This window comes from Rhamphochromis sp. 'chilingali' (genome assembly GCF_963969265.1).
Source record: "Rhamphochromis sp. 'chilingali' genome assembly, chromosome: 12".
Lineage (NCBI taxonomy): Eukaryota > Metazoa > Chordata > Actinopteri > Cichliformes > Cichlidae > Rhamphochromis > Rhamphochromis sp. 'chilingali'.
This window is the reverse complement of record NC_137939.1, coordinates 2,448,260-2,469,988: the sequence shown is the minus strand read 5'-3', so window position 1 is coordinate 2,469,988 and position 21,729 is coordinate 2,448,260. Positions and strand designations below refer to the sequence as shown.

At 43.2% G+C, this 21,729-nt stretch overlaps 2 protein-coding genes across 2 annotated transcripts in view; one reads left to right on the top strand and one right to left on the bottom strand.

Annotated features, from left to right (window-relative positions):
• The window catches only part of LOC308407031 (low-density lipoprotein receptor-related protein 1-like), a 78,434-nt gene that overhangs the window by 8,528 nt on the left and 48,177 nt on the right, over window positions 1-21,729 (bottom strand). Inside the window, exons 28-69 of the mRNA XM_080898410.1 lie at window positions 20,237-20,368; window positions 19,055-19,282; window positions 18,669-18,843; window positions 18,343-18,437; window positions 18,068-18,217; window positions 17,828-17,968; window positions 17,590-17,718; window positions 17,370-17,501; window positions 17,157-17,291; window positions 16,939-17,068; window positions 16,680-16,806; window positions 15,889-16,040; window positions 15,678-15,802; window positions 15,128-15,502; window positions 11,082-11,271; window positions 10,686-10,890; window positions 10,387-10,579; window positions 9,872-9,997; window positions 9,652-9,780; window positions 9,408-9,527; window positions 9,080-9,193; window positions 8,750-8,899; window positions 8,531-8,653; window positions 8,233-8,349; window positions 7,992-8,120; window positions 7,771-7,899; window positions 7,519-7,659; window positions 7,184-7,371; window positions 6,084-6,267; window positions 5,905-5,990; window positions 5,691-5,810; window positions 5,351-5,538; window positions 4,999-5,204; window positions 2,942-3,130; window positions 2,556-2,704; window positions 2,223-2,316; window positions 1,940-2,056; window positions 1,419-1,538; window positions 1,193-1,315; window positions 975-1,100; window positions 761-877; window positions 64-170 (exon numbers count right to left, since the gene is read on the bottom strand). Of these exons, the coding sequence (XP_080754536.1) occupies window positions 64-170; window positions 761-877; window positions 975-1,100; window positions 1,193-1,315; window positions 1,419-1,538; window positions 1,940-2,056; window positions 2,223-2,316; window positions 2,556-2,704; window positions 2,942-3,130; window positions 4,999-5,204; window positions 5,351-5,538; window positions 5,691-5,810; window positions 5,905-5,990; window positions 6,084-6,267; window positions 7,184-7,371; window positions 7,519-7,659; window positions 7,771-7,899; window positions 7,992-8,120; window positions 8,233-8,349; window positions 8,531-8,653; window positions 8,750-8,899; window positions 9,080-9,193; window positions 9,408-9,527; window positions 9,652-9,780; window positions 9,872-9,997; window positions 10,387-10,579; window positions 10,686-10,890; window positions 11,082-11,271; window positions 15,128-15,502; window positions 15,678-15,802; window positions 15,889-16,040; window positions 16,680-16,806; window positions 16,939-17,068; window positions 17,157-17,291; window positions 17,370-17,501; window positions 17,590-17,718; window positions 17,828-17,968; window positions 18,068-18,217; window positions 18,343-18,437; window positions 18,669-18,843; window positions 19,055-19,282; window positions 20,237-20,368 (6,206 nt within the window). The remainder of the gene's footprint in view (window positions 1-63; window positions 171-760; window positions 878-974; window positions 1,101-1,192; window positions 1,316-1,418; window positions 1,539-1,939; window positions 2,057-2,222; window positions 2,317-2,555; window positions 2,705-2,941; window positions 3,131-4,998; window positions 5,205-5,350; window positions 5,539-5,690; window positions 5,811-5,904; window positions 5,991-6,083; window positions 6,268-7,183; window positions 7,372-7,518; window positions 7,660-7,770; window positions 7,900-7,991; window positions 8,121-8,232; window positions 8,350-8,530; window positions 8,654-8,749; window positions 8,900-9,079; window positions 9,194-9,407; window positions 9,528-9,651; window positions 9,781-9,871; window positions 9,998-10,386; window positions 10,580-10,685; window positions 10,891-11,081; window positions 11,272-15,127; window positions 15,503-15,677; window positions 15,803-15,888; window positions 16,041-16,679; window positions 16,807-16,938; window positions 17,069-17,156; window positions 17,292-17,369; window positions 17,502-17,589; window positions 17,719-17,827; window positions 17,969-18,067; window positions 18,218-18,342; window positions 18,438-18,668; window positions 18,844-19,054; window positions 19,283-20,236; window positions 20,369-21,729) is intronic.
• LOC308407032 (galanin receptor type 1) lies at window positions 12,319-14,372 on the top strand. Its single transcript, XM_080898411.1, has one exon. It carries the CDS (start codon window positions 13,152-13,154, stop codon window positions 14,187-14,189), a length of 1,038 nt encoding a protein of 345 aa, XP_080754537.1. The 5' UTR covers window positions 12,319-13,151; the 3' UTR covers window positions 14,190-14,372.

The following is a 21,729-nucleotide window of genomic DNA, read 5'->3' as shown; positions in this document are numbered from 1 at the left end:
CAGACATAACAGGAAGTGCAAAAAGGATTTTTTTCTTTTCCAAACAATTTCAACAGATCCAACCTCATCAGATCCGTCCGCACAGTCATGGTCTCCATCGCACTTCCACCTCCCAGCAATGCAACGGCCGTTGGTGCAGGCAAACTCGCTTTCTGAACACTGTCGAGGCACTACAGAAGAACACAAGGCTTGTGTCACTGACAACATGAGCACAGTTGCGGTGAGCTATGGCCGTTTTACCCTTCAGCACAAGACAAAGAGTGTAACAATTACATGAGGATGACTATAGACACTAATGTGAGAGAGTGAAAGGAGCTGTTTTATTACAATTTATTGTCAATATAACTGGTTTTATAACTGTTGGCTTTCTGTGGTTATATTTGCTGCGATAGCCAATTAGCACTGACGATGAAATCTGTACAGAGCTCAGCTTGCAGACTCTCACAGGTCAGAGGGACAGTGAATGAAGACACTATTTAATAACAGATACAGAGAGGTGCTCAAAATGGGAGTGGTTCTCTTATGGAGATGAAGTAACTTACCTCTGGCTCATGCCAACAGGACAGTATGAAATGAAACAAATAATCAGATGAGAAATGGGCAATGAATTAGCACCAAACAAACGCTGTAGCAGTTAAGAGTTAAAAAGGTGCAAAGTGACTGTTACCAGTGAAAAAGACACGGGCATGAGTGTAAATGACAGTGGACAAGGTAAAATGACATATGGAGGGACTGTTTCCAAGCTCAAAGTGATACTTACTGCAGTTGTCTTCATCAGAGTTGTCCCCGCAGTCATTGTCATAGTCACACTGCCAGCGGCCCGGCACACAGCGGTTGTTCTTACATCTGAACTGGTATGGCTCACACGTCCTCTCAGCTGTCCAAGACACAAAATTATTATTGCCAATGAAATCAAAAAAAGAGAAAAAAATAGAGAGAGAATTTTTACTTAAAAAAGAAAACACAATATTTACCACACTCCTCTTTCGGTTCATCTGATGCATCGCCGCAGTCATCCTCGCCGTCACACTTCCAGCGAGCGGGAATGCAGCGGCCAGAGTCTTTGCATCGGAACTCGTCCACACCACAGGTCATCTGGGCTGCAAAGGGAAACATATGGGGGGCAGTTACACTTAAAGCTAATTAGGATGACTCAGAATAAACAACATGCAGAGTAAAGTGCGAGTCCTACTGCAATTGGCGGGCTCATCTGATCCGTCCACACAATCGTTGTCACGGTCGCACACCCAGACACGAGGTATGCAGCGTTTGGTGATGGCACACTGGAACTGAGTGGGCGCACATGTGACTTCAGCTGTGGGGTGGAGATGGGGGGGAATAACAGGTTTGCAGTAAGTGTGGAGTAAAAGAGAGAGAAGAAGGGGGGAAAAAAACCCTGAAAACGTAGGTATACTCACGGCAGTCCTTCTCATCCTCGCCTTCTCCACAGTTGACCTGGCCGTTACAGCGGAAGATGCCTGGAATGCAGCGGCTGGGGTGGGAACATTTGAACTGGCTGGGCAGGCAAACATGAATGTCTGCGGTGAGATAAGAAAGAGATTAAAAATTAATGAGCAAATAACATTAAGGTAATTTTTTCCAGTTTATTTGCTGTTAAATTCTGAAGGTTGGTTCCTCATGTAGCTTTCTTTATTTTTCACTGACTTCACATGTGCCTCGTGTGTATAAAGTGTGAGTCTTTGTCAAATCATCACATGATCTCAACTCCCTCATGTTCCAGACTTTCTCTTGTTCTCTCCTTTTGTCAATGTTGATTTTAGACTCCTGCTGCTCCACGTTATCTATTTATCAAAATTTCTTGTTTTTCCTGTCAGTCCCTGTTCTGTCTTATACTGGGTCCTCTTGTGAAAATTTCAAATAAAACAGTGACAATTTTTGTACATAAATGAACATATATTACAAAAAAACAGGCACATACCACAGTTGGCCTCGTCTGAATTATCCTGGCAGTCGTTGTCTCCATCACAGATGTATGCAGGGTTGGTGCAGATGCCTGTGCCACACTGAAACTGCCCTGGTCTGCAATTGAATTCGGCTGTCGTGGAAGAAGTAGAAGTCACGCGGTGTTTCAAGATCATACCGACAAACATTTCACTGTTAAATTGTGGGCTAAGGTGAGATCAAAAGGTATAGCATGCATAAAGCATGCTAGATGACTGCCATACTCCATCACGTCCTAATTATCTTCTTCAAAGACTTACGGCAGTTTTCTGGCTCATCTGAACGATCTCCACAGTCATCTTCTGTGTCACATTTCCACCAGAAAGGAATGCATTTGTCATTCTTGCACACAAACTGCAACAGGAAGAGAAGTGAATCAAAGTGATGATAGGGCATTACATCAGGGCTTCACTGGCTCATTTGTCGTTGACAAAAGCGTAAGCTAGGTATTGTATCACCGGGCAGCCAGCCAACTGTCAATAAGCAATGACCAGGCATGAGTAGTTTATCAAATAGGCCACAGCGGGGAACTGAGATATGAAAAGCCAGTTATCAATGGGCCATTTTTCCATTAATGATGTTTACATCATTACCTGGCTGGCTGTGCAGTTGGACATGCAAGTGCGCTGATCGTTTGCCAGATAGAAGTTGGTGGGACAGGCACACTTATAACCCCCACCAGGAGAAAGGAGGCAGAGATTACTGCAGCCACCGTTGTTTATCTGGCACGGGTGGTTGAGCACTGGAAAAGATAAAAAGAGGGAAAATGTTTTCACCACATGGTTCACTTATTTTTCCACCCCCAACCCTTAGGTTTTAGATCTGAATTAATGTAGGGAATATATTTGAATATACTGAAAATAAGTTATTACACCACAGACAGAAACTAAATCAATACTGAAATATTACTTAACAGCAGTAAACAGTTTGCGCACTAAGACTGTAAACTTGTTCAAAAGACCACATTTACTCCTCCTACCCGGAGGTTGGCGGTAAGGATGGTAAATGTGGATGTCCATGGGTCGGTGCAGGGTGCTGATCAGGGTCGTCTTGTTGGTACCCAGAGTCTTATGAGCTCTGTTGATGGACTTTGTTTCCCAGTCGGTCCAGTAGATGTATTCTTCAAACAGTGTCATGGCAAATATGTGAGGGATGTCTTGGCTGAGAACTGTGAGGATACACAAGAATAAACAAATCGCACTCTATATTTGAAGACAAATCACTCTGGATGTTTCCTACTGCAGCCTTCAGTAGGCTGATTGGAGGAAATGCCTTAAAACAACATATAATACAGTCACCAAAAAAAATACGTGAATGTTTTTTGTATCTCAAATATACATGTGAATATGTCAACATATTCAGAATGTGAAGCTCTTGCTGCTCCTGTGTTGCTGTTTTGCAAAGAGAAACCTTTGATAAAATCCTGCACTGTTAATGGCAAACTGAGGCAGGGTGGGGCGCGGACATGCACCATATCTCTGTGTTATATAATAGGTTCTACACCTCATTAGGTGTTACACTATTAACCACTTTTCCTGCTCTTGTATAATACGTTTTATTCTCACTCTCAGTGTTTGTGTGTTATGGAAGCACACCATAGCAATGCATCACATGCTGACAAATTTGCAAATGCTGTGTGTGTGGCACAAGTTCAAAATACCTCGACGGCGAGAGACCGTAGCTTCAGCGCTGACTTTAAAGAATAATGCACCTTAAACGACTGACGTTGTGATGTAATAGCGGTTTTTATAGCATCAAGTTGAGCTGAGGTATTGGTGAGATTAACATTAATTGCCCTTTGATCCATTCTTATCTCAATTCAAACAGGCCAAGTCTTGTTGCACAAAGACACACAGAGGCACACTGGTGTTTTATGGCATATGTGTATCCAGGGATGGGTGAATAATAATTTATAGGATGCATTAAATCTAGAGCGCTGAGCTGAAAGAAGTCAGTGACATTTTATGATGACTTCTTAATGCCAAATAGCTTCAATTCATCTTGATAGATCAAAAATGTTCATGAAGCACAACACTCTGCTGGAAGTCTATTCTGTAAGTTGTAAACTATCCCATAATTTAATGCATATGCCTAAACAAAGAAAAAAGGATTCTATCCCTATGCTATCTATAAGTTTTAAGCACAACTTATAAAATGTGGGAAGTATTAATGCAGATGACCAATGCACTCCAGAATTCCTGCATGCTAAGCCGTTTAACAATTCCAGCTATTGTAGTACATGTACTAAACAACTGAGCCCTATGCAGATATCGCACACGCTCAGAGGCCTCTCCTACCAGAACAATCTGTCCTATTCACAGTTTGTGTCTTCTGGACTTGAGTTGCAGGACTCCAGAATAGCAGACAGCCATGTAACCTGCCTGCTCATGCCTGGTGTCTCTCAAGTGTGTGTGTGTGTGTGTGTGTGTGTGTGTGATTTCAACTCCATGTGAACCTGCAAAATTTCCTCACAGGAAAACCTAACCCCTCTTTAATCACCACTATGGTCTTGTCATAAATGGTTTATCCTGTTAAATGAGTTATGATCTATAAACCACTTAAAGCTCCTCAGCTCCCTGACACATTTATTTAAAAGATTAAATCAGTTCATGGACAGAAACTGTGACACTTAATAGCACACTGCTGCCTTTTACTGAGAGGTTTTACATAATTAGTCTTTGACAAAAAAAAAGGCACTAAAGATGAGAGTATTTTGACTCTCACATGCTGTACTTTCCAAAAGTCTTGAAACAACCCGTATTTCTTTGAGGGAAAACTGGAAATAAATGCTGTGATTTACTGAAACATGCAAACACGTCTGGAAACAAAAATTGAGTTTGTATATTTACTTTCAAGACAACTCTGAAAAATTACAAGAAGCAGAATACAAAGAAATGACGAGTGGGTTCAGAGCCGGTGTTTCTTCAGACAGATACAACAATCAAAAACAAACAATTGAAATCTCAGAACTTTAGAAGATATGGCACCACCAGTCAAACAGTTTAAAAAAGTGAATGTGTTTACTGGTCTGTTTACCTGTGTGTCTGTTCTTGCCATCCAGGCTGGCAAACTCAATGTAGTCCTCCCTGGCATCAGCCCAGTATATACGGTCATTGATGAAGTCCAGGGTTAATCCATTGGGCCAGGTGATCTTATCCTCTATGATGACACTTCTGTTAGTGCCATCCATCCCAATTCTCCCAATGTGAGGGCTGTCACCCCAGTCAGACCAGTAAAGATAACTAAGATTGGAGAAAGACAATCTTGAAATTACAGTTGTACATTCAAATCTAAATCAGCTTAAGATGAGAAATAATTAGGAAATTATACATTTAAGTTATATAAACAGTGAGTGTAGCTGGTGCTGATCTGCAGTGTAACTTCTCACCCATAGCGTACATCCAAAGCCACTGCACGAGGTTCCCTCAGGCCACTGTTGACCAGCACCGTTCGGTAAGCCCCATTAAGTTTTGACACCTCAATGGTGTCTCGGCCTTTGTCGCACCAGTACAGGTTTCCACCGACCCAGTCTACCGCCAAGCCATCGGGATTACTCAGAGAGGTTCGGTGCAAAACCTGCCAGGTTTATCAATCAATACGTAAGATGATGATGATGTAGTTCCCAATCAGGGACTCACGGGTTCGCTGCATCAATAATCCAGCATTCCACAATAAATATTGCTCGACTATTAAATCAAAACGAAAGGATTTCAGATGTTCTCACTCACCTCCATGTTGCTGCCGTTCATATGCATGCGTCGAATCATGCTGCCCTGAGTGGTCACATCCGTCCAGTAGATCATCTGCTCTGCATAGTGGAAGTCCAGTGCTACTGCATTATTAAGACCCTGAGGGGGGGAAAAGGAAGGAGCAATATTAAAAATGAAAAACACAGAAGAAAAACACTGAATGTTTCTTTAAACTGTCATCTGTGTGTCTTACCTGCTTTATAAGAGTGTAGTTGGTACCATCCAGGTTCAGTTTTCTCAGGTAGTACCGATTGGCAAAGATCAAGTAGGGCTCTTCATCTACACGCATACATCACATAGAAAACGTACTTTACTGCTTTAGGCGTGCATTTGCTGTGAAGACGCACTGAAACTCACGTATGTGTGCCTTACCCGATGTGGACTTGCAAACAGTGGGGTCATTGGGGCTGAGCTCAAAGCCGTCGACGCAGAGACAGTGGAAGCTGCCGTGTGTGTTGATACAACGTTGGGAACAGGGGTAGGTGGTTGTGCACTCATCTATATCCACACATGTCTTCCCATCACGCTTCAGCTGGAAACCAGGATGACACCTGCACTGAAGGTGCCAAAAGCACAGGAGATGTGTCAAAATCTCACAGCCTACGGATCTGGCCGCTTCTCACATTTAGCCTGGACCGGTTACAAAGGCGTGCCAGCGTGTCTCAATCAGCTCTCAATCGGCCACAGACATGTGCGCTTTACCTTCACCAAAAGCTTTATTTCTGCTCACTTTCTGAAAAAGAAATCCAGCTGCTGCTGTCAAAAGTGCTGCGTAAATAGCTGCAAATCTCATTTGCAAAGTCGTCTTCCAACAGAGTACGGGGGTAAAGGATAAGCTGACATTAATATGTGTTTAAAATAAATATGGCATGAACATCATCGCAGCATAAGGAACGGTTAGAACACGTATTCATTACTAGTCGGAATCGTTGTAACTGTCACTTCCAATAAACACATCTATGTTTCGAAAGAACACACACACAAATTCTGCTCTGCCATCCAGAATACACAGAGGAAGCCACATTTGTGAAAAGTCTCTGATGGCAAAGTTTCAATATATACAATTAAGTTTTGTGCAATCATAATTAGTCAGTTTGCAATACTTCTGAAATCCCAGACCAGGATTCTTGAGGTGAACAAAATCTTATCATTTTCAAATTAAGCCCTGACCACAACCTCGCCACCACAGACACAGGAGTTCACGCAGAGTTCAACCTGTTCCAGGACTGGCCTCCTACTTTCAAGGACGAGGCAAAACATGTTTTTTCGTCTTGCATAACTGCGTGCCTGAAGTGAGTGGATCCCAACCTTTTAAAATCAGCTCCTCGTTGACTCATCGTTACTGGCATATACATTGTTTTTCCTGTGTTGACTCCATGAATTTTAGTAAAACTTTTTGGCCCAATGAAGCCTGTGCAATAATTTCATTAGTCATGATATTTGTTTTTGACAACAAACAATGAATTAGTTACCTTGAAGCCGATCTTGAGGTCATCACAGAGCTGTGTGCAGCCGCTCAGCTTGCTGTTGAGACACTCGTTGATGAAGCAGTTGAGTTCATCGGAGCCATCACCACAGTCGTCGTTGCGGTCGCACAGCAGTGTCTCATTCAAGCATTTTTTATTATGGCACATGAAAGCTGAGTCATTGCACGTCCTCTCTGAAATCATAGACAAATAGCAGGTTATATCAGAGTGTGAAGCGGGATGTGGCTACGTCTTTATGAGCAAGAAATTTAACATATGATTCACACCTTATTATGCTGGCAGAGAAATAAAAGATGTAGCGAAAGAGAGGAAATGAATACCAGAGTCTGTGCAGCGAGGGTTCTTGGGAGCTTCGTCGGAACGATCCTGACAGTCAAACTCTCCGTCGCACTCCCACTTCTTCTGGTTAAGGCAGCGGCCATTGGCGCAGCGGAACTCATCGGGACCGCACGGCGGATATTCTACATCAAAACGCATTTGTTATTAATCTCAATTTTAGTTGGTGGTTTAGCAAAAAACAACATTCATTTTCAAGCAAAAGGCTAAATAAGCTTCCAGGATTGAAAGCTCACCACATTCGAGGGATTCGTCCGACTTATCGACACAATCAAAGTCATGATCGCACACAAAGTGCTTGGGGATGCACTGCCTGTTCTGGCACATGAACTCGTTTTCAGGATCACACGTGTTGTTGGTGTACACTGGAAGCAGATGGAAACATTTGTTTTTAATGCATGGGGAACTGTATCGCTTCTCTGCACTTTTTCTTCAATCTGCTAACTGTGTCACTCACTGCAGCCAGCCTTCACACTCTCATCAGCTCCATCAGGACAGTCGTTGTCTCCATCACACTTCCAGCGCTGCGGCACACACATATGGGAGCCTGGACACTGGAAAGCCTCAGGACTGCAGGTTTTGGATTCTGTAACGACATCATGTAGAAGTCATACATGGATAGGACGTCAGGAATTGTCATGGAGTTTAAGGTCTCCTTTGAATGTGAGAAGAGAAGTAGCGAGAAAAATGTCACATACTGCAATTCTGGTCCTCATCAGAACCATCGCCGCAGTCGTCGGAGCCGTCACACACCCAGTGGCTGGAAATGCAGCGATGGTTCCCGCATTCAAACTGGGTGGATGTACAAAACTTGTCTGCAAGAGAGGGTGGGGAGCATTTTACAGTCATTATTACATTTAAGCTGTGTTTTTCCATCTGCAGTGGGAAGCCCAAAGAAAAACAGTCTGGCTTTCTTTTCGTTTTCTTTTTGCTATGATTTGTGTGTTTTCAAGATAAAGATAGGGGTATTAGAGGACAACTTCGCAGAAGACTGACCACAGTGTGTCTCATCAGCCCCGTTCTCACAGTCATTCTCTTTATCGCAGGTCCAACTCATAGGAATGCACCGACCGCTGGGGCAAGCAAAGAAGTTGACTGGACATTTAAGCTTCCTCTTATCTGCAACACAACAGAGAAAAAAAGAAAACATAATCAAGAACCTCTGGTAGGTTCAGAAAAGCTGAATGTCTTTTGGTAGTGAAAGATAACACTTACCTGGACAGTTTCTTTCATCAGAAAAGTCACCACAGTCATTGTTGCCGTCACACACCCACGAGGGCAGATAACACAGAGTGGTTTTCTCACAGCTTTGGAAAGAGGCTCCTTTAACTCCAAGCCGGAAAAAACGGGAGCAATCAGTGGGTTCTGAGAAAAAACAGGAACAAGTTTCAGGAGCTGCCCTTTAAATTCTGCAAAATAAATCTTAGACCGTTTCACACGAATTGCACTGAAGTACATAGTCAAGTCTATATTAATATACTGATTAAGAAGTGCACTTGTGAAAAAGAAGAAGAAATATTGTTGAAAATCGTGGCAGTTACATACGGCAGTTCATTTCATCGCTTGCATCCTCGCAGTTGACCACCTGGTCACAGCGGCTGTAGTTGGAGATGCAGCTTCCATCTTTGCACTGGAACTCTCCTGCTTTGCAAAGTGTCACTGCAAGCACATACAGCAGTTTCACAAATGACAAGTGGAGAGAAAATACATCCTCAAAACCACACACAAACTCTCCGTTAAGCACATTTTATGATTTCCTTAAACATGCAGGCAGAACAGAGGTGTCATGAAAAATGTCGACACTATTCAAACTATGAGAATGTTTAGACTGTTATCCTTTGTGCAGCTGCTACTTTGGAAACAAACCACTTACTGTTGCAGGGCAGTTCATCTGAATGATCACCACAGTCATCTGTGCCATCACACCAGAAGTGGTGACCAATGCAGCGGCCGTTCATGCAGCGCCTGTAGCCTTTCTTACATAGTCGATTGGCTGTGAAGGAGGACCAGCTGACTTAGCTCAGGCACAGAGGGTTTTTTTTTTTTTTTTAAACATCTCTTGCAGCTACTTATTCATTAACTGAAATTCACCACCTAACTGCTCTGTAAAAACTCACCACAATAGGACTGCTTCTCATCAGACTTGTCCTTGCAGTGGGCCATGCCGTCACAGGTCAGACTGTAGTTGATGCAATCACCATTCCCGCACTCAAAGCCATCGACACTTCCGCATGATACGTTCAGGGCTGGTGAGGGAGAAACGTTTGAATTCAGAAACATTTATCCATTCTGATGAAGACGGCAACGTTATGAAGTTTAATTCTTCCTCTTTCTTACGAGAACAGGTGTTGTCTTCGAGGAGTTGCCGGTCTCCACGGCAGCTGCAGTTGACCCGGCCGTCGGACGTAGGCAGGCACAGGTCCTGGCAACCTCCGTTGTTTGTTCGGCAAGGAGAAAATTCACCTGAGGAATTTTTTTAGAAGCTCTTTAAACTGCACGTCGAATGACTGACAAGCATGCTGATATTACATTTCTTGCAGTTATGAACATTTGCATGAACTCTCTAGCTTGGCAATATTTAAAAGCCTGTGGAAGTTGGGTTTTTATTATATACATGGCAGCAGCTCTGTATACCTCCACTTACAGCTAAGTGTTAGCAGCCTGGCAACGTGTGCACATGCAGGTATAATGCAGACAGTAAACATGATACCTGCCACAGTGTCATACACTAAACAAACTACAGCCGAATTTCATTCATTTTGCAGTTATATAAACATAAATCAAATTACTGGGCAAATTAAAATGTTGACCTGATGGCAATGGGGCCAAATTGCAGCAGTGGTGATACTCACAGCTGTTGGTGTCATTAGCTACAGCAACGATGCCCATTGGTTGCTGAGGGATGTCAGCACGCAGCACTTTCATGTCTCCTCCAGTGTACTTGTCAGCTCTGAGGACAGCCCTCCTCACCCAGTCAGTCCAGAAGATGTAATCTCCGTACACAGCGAGACCGAACGGATGGACGGGCTCGTTTTTCAGCAGCACCTGAGGCATAAAAAACAGCAGGTGTAATTCCATAAACACGAGGCGCAAGTCCATGTTTTAGGGAAAGTTCAAAAAACAACAAACAAAAAGGAAAGCGCTGCCTTACGTAACGGTTGCTTCCATCATATTCACAGCGCTCGATCTTGTCCAGCGTGGCGTCAGAGAAGTAGAGTTTCTCGGCGCGGTGATCTATGGCCAGGCCGTTGGGAGTTTTAATGTCGCTGCCGATGATCACGATCACGTTGGCTCCGTTCAAAGAGGCCCTCATAATGCTCGGAGCCTGCTCATTCCAGTTTGTCCAGAACATGAGACTACGGTGGGAACAAACAGAAAACAAGAATTAAGAGCAGTGGGAGCTCCCAAAACGTCTTGGTAAAAGAAAAAGAAAGTTACACTTGACTGAGCCAAAAATAAATCCAGTGCTTAAGAGAAAAAGAATAATTGTATTGGAACTGGGCCCTGATTTAGTGCAGAGCAGCAAATTTCAATATTAATGACTCACTCTTGACACTCGTCCAACACAAAGGCTCGAGGGTGGTCTTCTCCAGACATGGTGACTACGGTGTTGCGGTTGTAGGCCACAGAACGGCTCTGGTCCACAGTGTGGCGAGTGATGGTGGACGTTGTATAACTGGTCCAGTAGAGTGTATCCCAGCCGCGATGGTATGCCAGGCCCTCAACTGACCCAACATCTGTGATAGGAAATATAATATATGATTTTTCAGATTTGAGTTCTTTCCTGGTGTCGGGCCAACACTTTGAGAAGTAAAAGGCTTAACAAATGCTTTAGATTACACTAAAAAAATATCACCTCTTAGAGGCATTAGTGGGAGTTTTACAGAGAATTCAACACATCATAAATCACTGTCAGGGTGTTACCACGGAGCACCTATGAGACTAAAGAGGAAGTGGAGCTTTTAAGGTTTCCCCATCCACATGCATCATCTAATAAACTGTGAAACATGGACGAAGATTGAGATAGAGGGGAAGCAGCGGCCACTGAAACAGGGAACAGTAAAATGGAAGTGATGCCATACAGAACCGAGTGTGCGTCACAGCTGTTGTTCTTGGACAGAGTTTAAAGAGTCTGTCTCATCGTGTCATTTTATGGCGACCCGCCTGCACATACAAACACAGCTTCATGTGGATACTCTCATTCAAGCTCTGAACTCTTGTTCTGGGAAGAAAATTGCAACTGGGACAGGTTGAGTCACTTTAGGGATAAAGGCCAGGGTAAAGACAAAGCAGCTTCCCCCTGCATCGATTTTTCCTCTTTTTCCCCCCCCTCTCGGTACCCACGCGACACACATCATCATGGAAAAGAATACCGTGCTGCAGCCTTGCAGGCTCCACGGTGTGCATTCATCTCTGCTTAGTTACATTAGCAACCACATTTATGACCACTTACAGCCGACAATAAAAAAAAAAGGATACTCTACATAACTGTTTGCTCTCAGCTGAAAGCCTTTAATTGCCTTTTAATAGACAAATGTCGAAGTGCCATAATCAGCAGTAATGCAGGACAATTTTGAGGCTGAACACATTGTTAACAGACTTAAATAAATCCAAAAGAGCAGCTTGGGGCCAAATACAGTCACACAAACAAGTAAGAGTGATGAGTAAAGCTGATTCAAGCCAGGATTACGTAATAAGGATCACCAGGGCCCACCCTCCCACTGGGTAATTCAGCTCAGCCCCCTGACTGTGCAAACAACAGAGAAAACCTGACAGGAAGATGATTACCTCTCAGAACAGAGTCTTTCAAACACTCACGAGGGAGAACAAGAGCAGGGCGAGTGGCGCCTGAGAATTACTAAGCGTTAGTTACCCTCATTTTCATCACGCCTCATCTTTTTTTTTTTCCTTAACGGATTTAGCACCGCATTAGATGCAGAGCAACTCTTCTTCCGGCGGAGTCTACAGGTTGAAGAGCTTTCACATGGACAATGAGTCTCCGGTTGATGGGAATACTTAAGTCAAGTGCATTGACTGCCTTTAGAGAGGAATGCCAACTAGCAGCTACTGGGATGGATTCGTCCACTGTTGCTTGGTTTCAAGAATCAATACAGCCACAGAGTAACTACATTATAAAGGACGAGCTGATGCAGCTAAGGAAATGCAACTCTGCAAAGACCGCCCTTTAAGGTCATCCTTTCATGTTTTCTGGAAAAGAAAAGCTTGATAACAACAGTGCATTTTTCTGATCCATTTTCCCAGAAATGGGGAATACCATATCCAGCCATCGTTAAGTGATTTACATTTCTTCAAGTGGCTCGGAAACCATAAGAGTCACAGTGTGAAAAAGACTCTGCAAGTGCCAGATATAGTCAAGTCTGTTTCTTCTCCCCTTTTCCTGTGAGTCGGTGAGAAAGCCAGCTGACCAGTGTGATCTTATCTGCTTAACTAATACTATCATCATGAAACCACTAACTGCCTCGGCGGAGTCTTTTTTTCCTCTGGAAACTGGATCCAACAGCTGTAACACCCAGAGACTACATGAACAAGCTGTTCTGCTGCTTAACATTAACAAGATATTAAATTAATTGCTTAGCAGACTTACGGCGGGGATTGCATGGAGAGTTTGGGGCAGCAGATGAACAGAAGCAATCTGGGCAAAATGACTGGAACAGATGAGGTTTTGATTAAATGTTTAGTCCCCATCTTGGATGGGCTGATTCTGTTGACTGGGCTCATAGGGCAAACTCTGGTCATCATCATTCTTACTAGGAGGAGGAGGAAACAGAACCAGCCCCCACACAGCACAGACATCCTACTTCTGGTTCTGAGCGCTGCTGACCTGCTGCTGTTACTCTGCCTGCCCTTCCACACCTCCGCTATCACCCTGGGCTTCTGGCCTTTCGGCGGCTTCCTGTGCAAAGCTATCAGTTTCCTGGGCGTGACCTGCTCGGTTGCCTCCGTATTTACCATGGCAGCTTTGGCTGTGACTCGCTACCTTACAGTGGTACACCCCACCTGGGCCTTCCGCTTGCGAATGCACAGGCGCATTAAACTGACAGTAGCTCTGCTCTGGGTGCCTGCCTCAGCTCTGGCAGCACCGCAGTTTGCATTTCGCACAGTCACCGTGTCCAGTGTTGTGCAGTGCTTCGCCTTCCTGTCTGACTTCAGCCAGCTGGTCTACAGCATCGCCCTTTTCCTGTTTGGCTTCGCTCTGCCACTAGGCATCATTATAATGATGTATGCAAAGATTTATTGTTTTCTTCGATATGCACGCCAGGTGGGGAATGCCTCTCAGCTAGAACGCTACCAGAGACAAGTCACTCACACTTCAGCCCTATTGGTTGCCGTCTTCACCATCCTGTGGCTGCCCTCCTATGTCCTCATGTTTTCCTTAATTGGAGGACATTTAAAAGACTCATCTGGCAACAAAGTATTTGCCATCGTGGCCAGGCTGCTGGCAACCTCAGTGGGTGTGGTAAACCCTGTACTCTACAGCTTTGTGTCTCAGAAGTTTAGGCGAGACTTACTAGAGCTTGGAAGAAGGCAATGGGCACGGTGCAGAAACTGTGTGAGTGGCTGCCCTTATGCAATGAGCAGAGACATGGTACGGCCTTTTGAGGAGGACAGTACCTCAGGGAGAGGCCAAAACTGACTTTACAGAAGGAGATCTGGAATTAAGACTAGTTAATACCTCCAAACAGGCTGAAATATTACATAAGAAACTCTCAGTGACATTAAATATAATAAAATTAATTCCAGATGTAAGAGATTTACTGCAGATTGCCAAAGTGATCACTTTCTTGATGTTTTTCCACATTCGTTTTTCATCCAGCAATGACTGACTTTATTCCATTAGCACATGTGGAAACAGGACTAGTCTTGGTTTCATTAACAGTGCATTTTAGTTAATAACTTGGACAACAGACGTCTCTAAAACATGACAGAATGGGATTATGTAATCATGTCAAAAGTTAATAAAATACACTCCTCTAACCTGAGCTGGAGCTTATTTGGAGCTCAATAAGTTCTACATTCAGTACACGATGTAAGACGTCTTTCTTAAAACTGCTTCAAACCCTTGTTCTCAATGCAAAATGAGTAAAAACACAAACCCTGTGCACCTTCCTTGTTCTCCTGCTGTACTTAACAAAATAATTCATTTTTTGAATCTTGTTAGATGTGAACAGCTCTGGTCCAGGGCTTTTAAATATGATACTTCACTCTTGAATTATTTAAAGAGAGCGGGATTTAAAAGGCTCTTCAGTGGTGAAACAAGCAAAAACCAGGGCGTGGGTGTTGGTGTGCGCAAGCAGTAGCAGCTCTGAAGTGATGTCAGTCTCTACTGGTTGAGTTACAGCTGCGTGTTCATTACACCGGATCCTCCCGGATGCTTGTATTGTGTCTGCTGACACCGTAGAGGGGACAACATTCAATTATTAATGGAGAGGATTTAAAAAAATATGGCAGCAAAGAGCAACGCAGCAGAAATATTTGTCAACAGAGGTGGGGAAGTCTTAAAAGCAGCAAAACGTAAGGTTTTCCCGACGCTTTGACAGAAACGCGAAATGCATCTGATGACCCCGCACTTACTTTCCACCACGATCTTGCGGTCTGTGCCGTCGTCATTGATCTGCTGGATGTTGCCAAAGTGAATGTCGCTGAAGAAGACGCGGTTGGCTCCCCTCCCTCCCCCGCCATGGTAGTCAAAGCTGAGAGCGATGACATTCTTCATGTGATCGGGATCCTCGAACGGCTTAATGGGCGCGTTGAGGTTTGTCTCGTCGGACAGGTGGATGCTTTTCAGGATGGTGCGCTCGGAGTACAGCAGGTAGCCGTCGTAGTCACGGCAACTTTGGTTGTCCTCTGCCAGCATGCCATGAGCACAGGCGCAGGTGCGCTCCCCATTCCCACGGAAAAGACACAGCTGTTCACAGCCGCCGTTGTTGTTTTTGCAGACGTTCGAGCCTGTGGAGAGAGTCACACAGTTTATTAGCATTGCTGTTACACGAACACTGAACACGGTTAAATGCTAAAGGTGGCGATTCATTTTGTCATTATTAGGCAGCTGCCATCTTATTAGGACATTTTCAACAGTAAAAGCAACTTTTTTAAGCTTATGATAATATGTGTTTGTTTTTACCTGTCTGTCTGGCTCTATTGAAGACTTTAATATCTTTGAGCTGTACACCGATGCCTGTCCTGAGCTGCACAGCATCTGTGGCGTTGTCTTTGCTGCCTCTCTTAATGGAGCCATTAGCATGGGTCCTAAAAAAACAGAACAAGAATAAAACAGTCAGTAAATGAACACTCTTACAATATGAAGTATTGTTCAAAACAACATAAAGACTGACCTGTCACTCCAGTAGATGTACTCCTCAAATACAGATACAGCAAACATGTCCATGTTGTTGTTGCCCAGAACCAGCTCCCTGTTTTTTCCAGTCTCCAGGTTGATGCGCTCGATCTTGTCTGTCCTGGCATCGCACCAATAAAGCAGACCCTCCTGAGCACAGGAAGTAAAAAAACAACAACTGTGATTATTCAGGACAGACCAAAATCCTAAGATTTCAGTTCAATTGAACCTGTATTTGGGAAACCAGTTAGCTGATAACCAGTTTGTAATGTAAGCTTTTAGTGAATATCAAGTGAATTTAGGTGAGTCCGATTTAAAAATAAATTCTCATTATTCTTAAAATATTATTACCATTTACATTAAGAAATGTTTAAATTATAATTTTAAATATCTAACAGCTTTTAGGCTTTTAATAAAACTCCCAGACTGGATAAGATGCTCCAAAGAATAAAAAAGGTTTAAAGATCCTTTTTTAACTTTATTTAAAAAATGAATCCAAGAGAAAGTCCTTTCAAAATCTAAAGAATGTTTTGGATAGATATGGATTAGAAATGATCAAATGAGAATGTTGTCTCACTGTATTTTAATTTTTACCACTTTAATATTCAAAATAAACAAAGACCTTTTTGGCATAAGAAAGAGCATCCATTTAAAGATCAGCTGATCAACAGTCCAGTCTCTGGAAGTATCTATCACAGTATAAATTAGCACACTAGATGTTGGAAACACCCTCTATTAATAAAGCCAAGTGTGTGAAAGATTTTAAGTGCGGTCAGTTGTTGTTCACACCTCATAATCAATGGAGATTCCATTTGGCCAGCTTATGCTCGCATTGACCATGACCAGCCTCTGGGAGCCATCCAGTCGTGAGCGTTCAATACGAGGATACTGACCCCACTCAGTCCAGAACAAATACCTGCAGCCAAAGAAGCAGGGGAGTATTTGAAACTTTAGTCAGAGGAAGAAGTATGCTAAGGAATACACGCCAAGTAACTTAAAGCAGCATTATTACAGAAAGCAAAATGAATCTTCTGGCGAGGAGCCTTACCCTTTCACTGGGTGGACAGCTATGGCTCTGGGTTTGTCCAAGCCCTGGGAAATGACAACATAGCGGAAGGAGCCGTTCAGCCTGGCCACCTCGATCACATCAAAGCCCTGGTCAGTCCAGTAGATATTTCCTGTAAAAGAACACGTCCATCAATCAGTCTGCATCTTTTATCTCTACTCAAGCAGTTTAATTTTGATTGTCATTTTGCATGACCACACCTGCTATCCAGTCAACAGTGATGCCCTCCACCCTGCCAATACCGTTGGTTACCACATCTTCCCTCCACGTCTGATCCCTCTTGGCTCTGCTGATGGTACTCAGACCCATGTCCACCCAGTAGATTGTGTCATTCTCTGAAGACCACACAAAAACGGGTTTAAAAATATCACTCAAGCTGGGTTATCTATTCGACGTCCCTTAGAGTCACTCACCAGCGTGGAAGTCGATGCCAACAGCCAGAGAGGTTCCAGAAACCGGCACCAAGGCATCCGATTTGTCTGCTGGGTCGAGAGGAATTCCTCTGATTCCCTCGTGAACAGAGTAAAGCAGGAAAGAGCCCATGCCTGCTCAGAGAGATTAGGTTATTGATTTCTCGCCTCACGATGCACTTCTCCCAGTTTTCCTACTCTAGTTACTGTAGCTGTGTCTTACCTTCACAGGACTGTTGGCCCGTCTTGAGGCTGTATCCGGCAGTGCACATGCAGGCCCTGGTTGTCGGAGAGGTGGGCAAACACAGCTGTGAGCAGTCACCATTGTTGTTACTGCACAGGTTGACACCGGCTAAAGAAAAGATCAGAGGAACAAAGACAAACATTTTCTTTACTAGTATTTGCATTAAATGCAGGAGACTTTACATCCACTTCAGAACATGTAACTCTTTTTCTGTTACCTTTCTGCACATCCTCATCATAGATCCTCATGTGCATCATTGGGGAGGTGTTGTTTCGCAAAACTTTCCAGTTTCCTCCATCCTTCTTGTCACATGTTCCTATCTGGTCAGTTCCCTGATCGGCCCACCACAGCTTGTCTCCTACATAATTGATGTAACCAGAATATAAGCCAACAGAAAAATGATAAATATACAGAGGACAAGGATGATAAACTTAAAGTATTACACTTTTCTTCTTACCCATAATAGCCAGCGCAGTCGCTTTGGTCAATTTGCCTTTAACACCTTCAAGGATCTCGAGTTTAGAGCCATCCAGCTGACAGCGGTTAATGGTGCTGTTTCCTGAGCTGATCCAGTACAGCTGCTCCTTTTCATAGTCAATAGAGAGGCCTGAAAGCAAATAAAAATCATGCTGTTATTTATGTATAGTACATGTGCTACACTAACATGTTTGTTCTGGGCTTTTACTCTGTAGAGAATCTGTATTATTTACTGATAGGGGTACATCTGCTCACCTACTGGTCCTTTCTGGTTGGTGAAAAGTGTGGTGCGGTTGCTGCCATCCATGTTAGCCATGCTTATACTGTCACCGTCAGTCCAGTAAAGCTTCCTGTGATGGGAGTGTGAATATTATGAAATATGGAGAGAGGCAAGAAGAGTACAGTACTAAACAAGGATAAAGTAGATCAAAGATTAAGACTAAACTTGAAGGGAATAAAAAAAAATAACCTAGAAGTAAACAACAAAAGAAAAACCTTTCAATCTTTAAGTGAGTAATATTAGGAGAAATAACTGACATATTAAACTGAATGCAGACATATTAAGTGCCGGGAACACTCACCCAAGCAGAGGGTGGACCACTAGACAGTGGGGCTTGTCCAGTCCCTGGATGACGGCATTCTTGAAAGATCCATCCAGTCTGGCCACATTGATCTGCTTCTTATTGGCATCGTAGCTGGTCCAGAAGAGGTTCCTGGACACCCAGTCTACTGCCAGGCCATGGGCATTAGGAAGGTCTGCCAAATTTCAGAAGCAAAATGAAGCTTTGCAGATTTTTAGAACATGCAGCGTGCTAACAAAAACTGTTTTTATTTATCTTCCCAAACCCTCTTATTATACTTTACAGCGAATATTAAATTATGAGCCTTATTTTTAAAAAAAAAAACAAAGAAAAGCAAAGAAGTAAATAAATCACGGACTGACGGATATTCCTGAGACTGTTCTTACCAGCAGAGACCACAGTCTCCACCCCTGTGCCATTGATGAAAGCTCTCTTGATGGTCTGTGTTCGCACATCTGACCAGTAGATCCGATGCTCCACAGCATCATAATCCACCACTGTCGCGTTGTCTACATCCGGCACGGTGAAGGAGATTATGTAGTTATAGTAGGGGTTGTCAATGTCAACACCTCGGATCTCGATCTGACGAGCGTAAAGAAGGAACTTGCGAGACTCTGGAAAAGAGAAACAAACACTGGATGAGATGAGATCTACTAAAGCACGTTATTCTAGCAGGAATGCAAAACTAGAAAGAGAGGAATAAAATGCATATTTCAGGCTGTTTTTTTTTAACATGTAAAATTAGACATGTCAGTTTTTCCAACTCCAATGTTGGAAATGAAGACGTCAGGAAAGATTTAGAATGACTTGAAGTTGAAATTTCATATTAGGCATAAACACCCCTTTTTCAGCTACATACATTCTAAATAAGGAATTAGGCAGGGTTAGGTTTTTACTTCTTATACTTAAGAGAGATAAAATATCACCTGCTAAACTGAAAATCTGCATAATCAGCATAAACAACAAATGATTTTAAGCACTGAATTAGAAAGTTTGGTCCAAACTTATTTTATTTGGTTCAGAGTGGAATATAAGTGCTTAATTAAAGTTCTCGTTTTAATGTGCATCCAATTATTTTTACATCTAAATGGCTCATGTTTGGATCATTTTTGGAGAAATGCAAAAATATGAGGTGATGAAAAAGAGAGCGTCTGCACACATGTACAAAAATTCCCCACAGCTACCCTTCGAAACCATCATGAAACCCACTCGTGCAATCAAACTGCAACGAATGAAGACTTCCCTTCATCTTCAGTGACAGGATTTTATATGAAATTACATGGAACTGAAAGCTAAGAAGGGAATATGGAGCAAGCGGAGGCGACGTAATCAGATCTTCTATCAGAAAAGATATCCTGTTCAGCAACACGGCTCACCGTAGCAGTCAAAACAATTGCATGAAAAGATTCCAGCAAACACAAAGCCCCTCTCCCCCTCCTTGATGAAATGGATTATATGTGACAGCGCTGTCTGTATATCCTCCATCACAGCAGATTTGAAAAGGTAAGGGGAAAAAGAATGTGGGTGATGTGCGCTTTTCTGCTGTGAAACAACGGGTCTGTCCTTACCTTTGCAGGTGTACTTGTCGGGCTGCAGCTTCATGAGGTGAGGACAGGCGCAGGAGAAGGTCTGGTTAAAGTTGATGAGACACAAGTGGGAGCAAAGGGGTTTACCGTCAGCGGGGGCACATGGGTTGGGGGCTGAAAGGAAGGAAAGGAAAAACATTAATTTGGATGTTTCAAGAAAGCAAGAGAGACAAAAATGCAGATGAGATGTGTTTTGTGAGAAACACAGGAAGAGGAGGCTCACAGTGAGCTTTGAAGATTTCAGTGAATATAATACTAATAACTCTGCATTGTGGTGTTACACCGAGACATGCTGGAGCCTGCTTGTGTCAGAGGAATTAAATTAACCTTTTACTCTTTATTTATTGGCCTTTAAGGTAATTAAGTGGGGGGGGGGGGGAAAGATTTGTGCCTTAAGGAGTCCACAGACTGCGTGACTATAACAAACGTATAAATTCATTACAATGTGCATCATTCAACTTGTGCAGGACATGAAGTTAGATGCATGGAGACTGTACAGTGTAAGAGTGAGATCGTGGGTTGCACAGCTGCAGCTCCTCCACTATTTGCTTCTGAGCTACTTCCTCTTGACAGGATTGTGATAACAGCTGGAGAACTCATTGTACAAACAAGGCTTCTTCTGCTACAACTCAGCTACACATTCTTCTGCATTGGAATTCCAAATATTTTGTTTTCCATTTTTATTTTAGTTTAGGTTTTAGTTTAGCTTTTTTCCCCCACAATAGCACCATAGATATGGTCAGATTGCCATTTCATGCTGCAGTCATTTCATTCACATAGGCAGCAGCAACAGTCATGGTGTGAGACGGTCATCCTAAATTCTGGGCTCAGGCTATCATTCAACATAAAACAATTGCAAATTTCAAACTGTGACCAGTGTATGAAGCAATATCATCACAGTTATTTTACACTGGCTATTATTTATCAAGGACAGCCGAAACAGACATAGTTTAAGACAATAGAAATACCCCCAACCCTCCAAGGGCCAAGAGCAGAGTATAAATGTGTGTGTGAAAGGGTAAAGGTGGCCTGCAGTGTAAAGTACTTTCCCATTTCCTTTGTCTTCCAGGTCTGTCAACCCAGCTTGCTGCTTCGTCACTGTCATAGTTATTGGTTGCAACTGTCAATCAACAGTTTTGTCAGATCCCTCTTTCCCTGTCACCAATTACAGACCCAGTGCCTCTCTACTGCCCACATACCCTTGGGATCCCCTAACCACTGGCTACTAAACAAGGTGACAGTGCGACATGGCAAAACGCTCAAAAATAAATCCGACGACCCTTTTGCAATCTTGTCAATCATGCGTGTCTGTGAGATCAGATCAACATATGACATTTAAGTTGCAGGGGGAGGATTTTATTTCCTACCCGGCCCGTGGGAAATGCCAAACAGTGAGGTGACTTTTTGATCAACAAGGCAAAAGCGGGAGGTGTCCAAAACGCTCACAGTGTGAGGAGACAAGAAGTCTCGCAGGT